This window comes from Rhinopithecus bieti, unplaced genomic scaffold (assembly GCF_001698545.2).
Source record: "Rhinopithecus bieti isolate Rb0 unplaced genomic scaffold, ASM169854v2 scaffold_76074, whole genome shotgun sequence".
Lineage (NCBI taxonomy): Eukaryota > Metazoa > Chordata > Mammalia > Primates > Cercopithecidae > Rhinopithecus > Rhinopithecus bieti.
Window position 1 is genome coordinate 326,832 of NW_016828659.1, and position 8,575 is coordinate 335,406.

Below are 8,575 nucleotides of genomic sequence, written 5' to 3' on the forward strand. Positions count from 1 at the left end.
TTTTTTTTTTTGAAACGGGAGCCTCGCTCTGTCACCCAAGCTGGAGTGCAGTGGTGCGATCTCAGCTCACTGCATCCCCCACCTCCCAGGTTCAAGCGATTCTCCTGCTTCAGCCTCCTGAGCAGCTAGGACTACAGGTGCGTGCCACAACGCCCAGCTAATTTTTGTATTTTTAGTAGAGATAGGGTTTCACCATGTTGGCCAGGCTGCTCGAACTCTTGACCTCGTGATTCGCCCGCTTTGTCCTCCCAAAGTGCTGGGATTACAGGCGTGAGCCACCATGCCCGGCCAAAACCCTTAAGTTTTTAAGTGAAGGGAAAGGCCCATTCAGTATTTTATTTAGATGCTTTTTAATATAAGATACTTTGCCAGAGTGTTTTAAATCTCCTAGCCGTAGTCTTCCTCTACTTTCTTCCATTTGAAAATGATGAATGACATTTTCTGCAATTAGCTGAGTAAGGAAATGTGTGCTTCACATAAATGGCTATTGATTTACTTTAAACAAAAATTCTTGATTTACTTTAAACAAAATTTTAGGGCCTGAATGAGGCGGAAAAGGCCAACAATGAGTTATTCTTTATTTTCTTCTTCCTAGGATAGTTACCGAAAAGAATACCAGGATAGCCAGAGAGCGGAAGCTCCAGACCCATAAATCTGAAGAATAATCTTTTCTTCTTCCAGATTGTTTTGGGCTTGTTTCAGATAACTCATGTAAATGTTTTTGTAATGTGTGAAAACATGGGGTGTTGGAGTCAGAGTTGGATTCTAATGGTGTTCAGTTAAATTTATTAAGTGAATAAATGAAATAAATATTGCTTTGCATTGGGTGATCTTCTAAATTTCGTCATCTTGAAAATGGGAGGTGGCTGGGTGTGGTGACTCACGCCTGTAATCCCAGCACTTTGGGAGGCTGACGCACATGAATCACCTGAGGTCACGAGTTTGGGATCAACCTGGCCAACGTGACAAAACCCCGTCTCTACTAAAAATACAAAAATTAGCTGGACGTGGTGGTGCACACCTGTAATCCCAGCTACTCGGGAAACTGAGGCACAAGAATCACTTGAACCTGGGAGGCAGAGGTTGCAGTGAGCCGAGATCGTGCCACTGCACTCCAGCCTGGGTGACAGAATGAGACTAATTCTCAAAAAAATAATAAAATAAATAAAATAAAATAAAATAGGGGTAATGCCATACTTGCAGGACTGTTGTATTAAATGAGAAAATCTGTGGACAAAACGTACTTAGGATAATACTTGATAGGATGTAGTATCTATTATTAGTTTGAATTATGATTTTTAAAAATTTTATGGGGCTCAAAGCTATAATGGTAGTATAATGGTTACATTCATTTATATGGTAGGCATGATGACTTGCCATAATCTTAAGCACCTTTTGAAAATTGACTACTTGTTCTGTGAAACCCCGTCTCTACTAAAAATACAAAAAAATTAGCCAGGCGAAGTGGCGGGCGCCTGTAGTCCCAGCTACACTGGAGGCTGAGGCAGGAGAATGGCGTGAACCCGGGGGGCAGAGCTTGCAGTGAGTGGAGATCGCGCCACTGCACTCCAGCCTGGGCGACAGAGTGAGACTCCGTCTCAAAAAAAAAAAAAAAAAAAATTGACTGCTTGTTAAGATCTGTAGCATTGTGGTCACAGCTTTTCCACTTGATTACTGATAAATTTTAAAAGTAAAGTCATTCTGCTGTTAGTAGAATAAGTTTTTGGTTCTTTAGAGTTTTAACATTTCCCCCCTGAATTGGCAGTAAAACTTGAAGTTGCATTTATTAGAGATTCACATCAAATTTTTCTGCACTTGCAAATTATGTGAATTTCATTAGGAAATAGTATGCCTCTTGTCACTTCTGGATCCTCTTGCCCCTGACAAAAACCAAACCAAACCTTCTTTCTGGATTGGGTTTTGACTTATGCCATATGACTTAGTTGTTGATGTTATTTTACAGACCATCAGCAGAGCCTTTATGAATGGCAGTGCACTGGAACATGTGGTAGAATTCGGCTTAGATTATCCAGAAGGCATGGCAGTAGACTGGCTTGGGAAGAACTTGTACTGGGCAGACACAGGAACGAATCGAATTGAGGTGTCAAAGTTGGATGGACAGCATCGACAAGTTTTGGTGTGGAAAGACCTAGATAGTCCCAGAGCTCTGGCGTTGGACCCTGCCGAAGGGTAAACAGCTTTACATGTGCATTCTTTGCAACTGCAGTGTACATTTTGGGGAACATGGCATAGTTATAGATGATATTCTTAATATTTTAAATAATACTTCTTAGGAATCTGAGAACTAAATGATAGATGAGCTTTTAAAAACACTATTAATTGATATTTTGCTGATTTGAATGAATAATTATTAGCTAATTTTACTTTTATAATTAACTTCACGTGAGGAAAGAGGGAAATGGATAATCAAATGTTACTGATGAGTATATTGATATGTTAAATATATATACCAACAGGGGTTGTGCATCTATAGTTGCTTGCACTCCTTCCCAGTTATACTAGATTTCAAGCCTATTGAAGTAAACCCACTGAAACAATGTTGTGAGCTAAGAAAAAACTACATTTAAAAAGCTTTATTTTGGAGTATTTATTAATTCAAAATGGATAGTTTGGTTTGATTATTATTATAAACTGGCATTGGCGTTGTTATTACAAGATAGACTAAACTGTTTACAACATGACGTTTTCAAGGGCGGGTGTTCCTTTTTACAAGAGTCAGCACATTTTTTAAAGCCAACAGCTAAGAAATCTGAAATTTGAAGAAAAATTCCACTTATAAAAGAAGTGAACATGCTGGGCGTGGTGGCTTATGCTTGTAATCCCAGCACTTTGGGAGGCCGAGGCATGGATGGATCACAAGGTCAGGAGTTTGAGACCAGCCTGGCCAACATGGTGAAACCCAGTAACTACTAAAAATAAAAAAAAAAGTAGCCAGACATGGTGGCATGTGTCTGTAGTCCCAGCTACTCAGGAGGCTGAAGCAGGAGAATTATTTGAATCCGGGAGGTGGAGGTTGCAGTGAGCCGAGATCATGCCACTGCACTCCAGCCTGGGTGACAGAGCTAGACTCCGTCTTGGAAAAAAAAAAAAAAGAAGAAGAAGTAGTAAACAATGTGAACATATAAATATGTTTACTATATTTGCTACTTAAAATAGTTTCACTGAAAATGACATTGGTTCCATGATTAGCTAGTAATTCATCTAGTCAGCACTGACATATTGTGGTGATCTTTGCTCTAAACATTAGCTGCCAGACGGATAAATTTAATAGTTGAGACTAAAGACTCTGGTATTGGTTGCTGCTGGCAAGTATGAAATTTCTCTCACAGTTGTTTCTCTTTGGCTTTTATGGTGTACACATGACTGTCAATTGACAAATGCATATAAAGGCAGAACACCTTCAGTTTTCAGAAAAGCATGTTCATACATTGCTACCAAGTCAGCTATCAGCTGACAGGCTGATGAGTGAATATCTATCCTCAAGTATTTCGTGAGAGCTGGCATATGAAGTGCTTTTTCAGTTCCAATATTCAAGAGTCAAAAACTAGCACCTCACTAGTTGACTTGAAAAGGGCATTTGGCCAAGGGGTTCTAGTTCTAGCTCTGTCGTGTAACTGGCTTGAAGACATTAGATAAATTGTTCACATTTCTTGTAGTGTTTTGGCCTGTTCATCAATAAAAAGCCTATACTGTAGGATTACTTTAAGATTAAAGTGCAGAACTCAAAAATGGAAAATAACAGCAAAATAATTATTCTAAAATCTCACGGATTGTTGTAGTAGTGTAGTATTCATTGCCCAGTGGACACATCAAGGGGTGATGTGTTGTTCTTACCATATAGTATGCTCCCTTGGACTGTATGACCAAATACATTTTCAAGCTTTGCTTTTGATTTCAGTTAAAGGGTTAGTATTTATAATTGTCTTTCATGTACTTCTGCAACTTATTTTGAGGAATAGTTGATTACACAAGTCAAAAGTAAGTTCAGCATGTTAAAACTCAAATTAGTTAATATTCAAAATATATAAAAAATTTTACTCAGAAGTGAACCAGATTCTGAGACCAGAGCTTTAAACCTTTGCTGTTTTCTTGAATATTAGTTTTATAAAAGCCAGTACTGCAATAAACTATTGGTTTATTTCCAATTCCTAGGTTTGGATGGAACAAATTCATTGGAAAGACTAAAGAAAGCTGACTCACTTCCTTTTTGGGATATGGAAAAAAATATTTAGTTTAGGGTGCCAAAATAATTGAAAGCATTGTAGCCATGATTTTGTTTTACCCATTTCCTTGATTTGCTATATGTTTTCTTTAAATTTATTTAGTTACTTTGCATGAATATGACCCTTTTCCCCAGATAATAAAAAAATGAAATGTTAAATATTTATTGTTTTGAATTTAGATTTATGTATTGGACTGAATGGGGTGGAAAACCTAAGATAGACAGAGCTGCAATGGATGGAAGTGAACGCACTACCTTAGTTCCAAATGTGGGGCGGGCAAATGGCCTGACTATTGATTATGCTAAAAGGAGGCTTTATTGGACAGACCTGGACACCAACTTAATAGAATCTTCAAATATGCTTGGTAAGCTTTACTGCTTTTTACTCAAGACAGACAGTATATTCTTTCCATGCAAAAATCAGTGGCTGCTATTTATCATTGGTTAGATACTTTTAATACAACTTAATATGAATGTGTCCACTCTTCTTCTGTTCTGGAATTGTATCCTATTTGTTATTATTAATAGTGATCCAGGTACTTGGATTCATCTCTTTATTATGTGAAAGTTTCATTATTATTGGACTTGTAATGAAATTTATAACTCCCTAGATACTCCTGAAATGACTTTTGTACCAGTAAAATATATATATTTCCATCTTTTCCTTTTATAGTTCAAGAAGAAAAAATGAACTGTAGACCCTTATGTAGAGAAAAGAAAACCACATTTAAAGTAGACCATTTGCAAGAATTTTAGGAAACTGAATGATTCGTAGCGGGAACATAAGTTTGAAGCATGGGGTCAGAAGATAGATTGATTTCAGAGAACTGGTCTGCTTTTAGAATTGCTTTTAAATGAATTTTTCTATTTTAAATTGCTTACAATGTAATGTTTTATATGTTAGGGCTTTTTTTTTTCTTTTTGCCGACAAGACACTTGTATTCTTACATATTTTATCACTCTGCTTCTCCCCTGTCTACTGCCTTTCTGAAAATAGGACTCAACCGTGAAGTTATAGCAGATGACTTGCCTCATCCTTTTGGCTTAACTCAGTACCAAGATTATATCTACTGGACGGACTGGAGCCGACGCAGCATTGAGCGTGCCAACAAAACCAGTGGCCAAAACCGCACCATCATTCAAGGCCATTTGGATTACGTGATGGACATCCTCGTCTTTCACTCATCTCGACAGTCAGGGTGGAATGAATGTGCTTCCAGCAATGGGCACTGCTCCCACCTCTGCTTGGCTGTGCCAGTTGGGGGTTTTGTTTGTGGATGCCCTGCCCACTACTCTCTTAATGCTGACAACAGGACTTGTAGTGGTAAGCTGCATTTCCCTCCAAAGCAAGCTAGAGTGAGAGAAAGCAGCATTTTCAAAGTACTTTAGCGTGTTTTTTTTCTGAAGTAAAATATTGTGGGAATCCAGAGGGGGTCATTTGTTTGGTTAAAGGGTAGGGGAATGCAAGTTTTTGTTACTTATTACTTATTTGGTGATAGCAATTTGATGTTATAGAAAAATTAAGTCTTATGCTGGTGCATTGTCTTATGTCCGTAACCCAACACTTTGGGAAGCTGAGGTGGGAGAAATGCTTCAGCTCAGGAGTTCAAGACCAGCCTAGGCAATATAGCGAGACCTTGTCTCTACAAAAAATAAAAACATTAGCCAGAGTAATGGTGTGCACCTGTAGTCCCACCTACTCAGGAGGGTGAAGTAGGAGGATTATTTGGCCCCAGGAGATTGAGGCTGCATGAGCTGTGATGGCACCACTGCACGCCAGCCTGGGTGACACAGAGAGATTCTTTCTTTAAAAAAAAGGAAAAATTAAGTCTTTCACCCTTGGACGTTAAATATTAAGTGTAAAATTTGCATAGTTTCATGCATCATATTTATTGTAAAGGGGTAAAACAGAATCCCAAAACACAACTTACTTGTCCTTTGAAGTGCATAGAGTAGGACAGTCATGAAAAATTTAAATGTTTAATAGGCCATACAGAAAATGCATATGAGAACATGTAACACAGTATAAAGTAATAGTTGATAAGAAACTAAAGAGAAAATGCAATGAACATAGTAGGCAGTTGCAATTTAACTGAAGCTGATGTTACCAGATCTTTTCATTCAGTCCTGAATCTAGATTTTTTTGTGTGTGACTCCCTCATCTTCTGATTTTTAAATACCGGCAAGTACACACACAACACTAACAACAAAGTGTGTAACAAAACATTGTTGGCTAGGGGAAACCTGGCTTATAACTTAAATATATATGAAGGCCCATTTCTTGGTGGATAGACAAGAACAAATTGGTAGATACGATTAAGAAATAAGTAGATTAGATCAGAAATAATAGATTATGGGAGAGGTAGAGTTTGGGTCAATATGGTGGAAAGTAACAAACTGCTAAGGATATTAGAGATAATTAACTATTGACCTGATACGTTCTCTCAAGCACAAAAGAAAGTCATAATTCTCATAGGAAAAATTTGGTCTATTGTGATGCCAACTTCAGTTGTGAAAGAGAAAGAACACAAGCATATGGTGGAATGATTAAGAGGTTATACTTTGCAATCTCTGCCTCACATTAGCTTTTTTGCTTTACACAAGTAATACATTTTCTAAGCCTTATTTTTTTCTCATTTGTAAAATTGGAATAATAGTAGTAATTGCTGTATAGGGTTGTTATGAAGACAGAAGATAATACATGGTCTGATTTCTGGGGAGAAGAACCAGTACCAGGGAAGTCAGTGAGACCAGTGTGGTAATCCAGGTAGACCTGGACAGTGGTGGTGGCAGCAGCGTGTGTGTTGAAGAGAGGTTGATAGATTCAAGATATATTTTGAAGCTGGAACAAGCAGAAGTTATTAATGAGTTCTGTGTGGGAAAGAAAGGGAGGAAGCAAGGATGACATCTGGATTGTGTGTCATAGATGATGGACTATCATCAGAGAAGAGACATGAGGTTGGAGATACAAATTTTGGAAATACCAGGATGTATTTAAAATGAATGAGGTTACCTAAAGAGAATGTATAGTTCAAGAGCCAGCAACTTTCTCTCATAGGCTTTGTGGGTGTTTAGGCCGTGTCACACCTGCTGAACTCTGCCCAGCTCTCGCCATGGTAGTGTGACAGCAGCCTTAGGCAATACATTTTAAAAATGGAAATGGCTGAATTCCAGTAAAACTTTATTACAGAAACAGGCAGCAGGCCAGATTTAACTTGTGGGACATAACCCCCATCAGTGGGCTGACTCTGATGGAGAGAAAAGAAGGCACTTGGTAAACTATGCAACTCTGGTTGAGGAGGAGAAGTTCACAGAGCACACAGCAGTAGCAATCAGAGAGGTAAGAGAAAAAGGAGGACAGAATAGAGGCACAGAAGACAGAGATAAGGTTGTTTCAAAAATGAACTCTGTTGAATGAGTAAGGGGAGGTCTAAAATAGCGTACATTGGATTTTTGGGTAAGGTGGTTATTAACCCTGAAGAGAGTAATTTCAGGGAAGTAATGGTGAAACGCAGAATGCAGTACATTAAAACGTGAATGGAAAAAAGGAAAGGACAGTAACATATAGAGACATCTCTTGAGAAGTCTGGCTTCTCATTTCACACAGAATAAAAACCTAGTTCTTATAATGGCCTGCAGGGTCCTACATGACCTATACCCAACATTTCGTAACCCCTTCTTCCCTCTCACTCTCCACCACTCAGTTTTCTTCTCTAACCTCAGCTTTTACTCTTGTCTCCCTTGCTTTCTTCATGACAGCCACACTGGCCTCATTGCTGGTTTCAGATAGGCCGGGTACGCTCACCTCATGACTGTTGAACTGCTTGTTTCCTCTGCTTGGAGTGTTGTTCTTGCATATATTTGCATGGATACCCTTCATGTCCAAGTCTTTGCTTAATTTTTTCCTTCATAGTGACACCTGGTCTATGCTATTTAAAGTTAAAATTATGCTGCTATTCTATCCAGCATGCCAGTGCCCCTTATCTGTACTTTTTCTTTTTCCCATAGCACTTTCACCCCTCTATGTATTATGTCATTTATATACTCTACTATTTATATAACTTCCTTCTTTGTTATATTTATTGCTTATCATCTGTCTGTTGGAATATAAACTCCATGAAGCAGCGATTTTTTTTTTCTGTTTTCTTCATTGACATATCTTACGTGCCTTAGAATAACGCTTAGTCTGTGGTAGACACTCAAGAAATTATTGTTAAATAAATACATGAAGAAGCAAGGCAAGGCCTGGAAAAACACATACGCTGTTTTACCCAACAGCTTCATGACCTTGGGAAAATCATTTAACTCTTTTTTTTTTTTTTTAGCAGTCCA

At 38.2% G+C, this 8,575-nt stretch overlaps 1 protein-coding gene across 3 annotated transcripts in view; it reads left to right on the forward strand.

Moving 5' to 3' along the window:
• The window catches only part of LRP6 (LDL receptor related protein 6), a 162,809-nt gene that overhangs the window by 111,632 nt on the left and 42,602 nt on the right, over positions 1–8,575 (forward strand). For all 3 annotated transcript variants that reach the window (XM_017864558.1, XM_017864559.1, XM_017864560.1), the window contains 3 exons: positions 1,964–2,190; positions 4,424–4,608; positions 5,241–5,567. In XM_017864558.1, the coding sequence (XP_017720047.1) occupies positions 1,964–2,190; positions 4,424–4,608; positions 5,241–5,567 (739 nt within the window). The remainder of the gene's footprint in view (positions 1–1,963; positions 2,191–4,423; positions 4,609–5,240; positions 5,568–8,575) is intronic.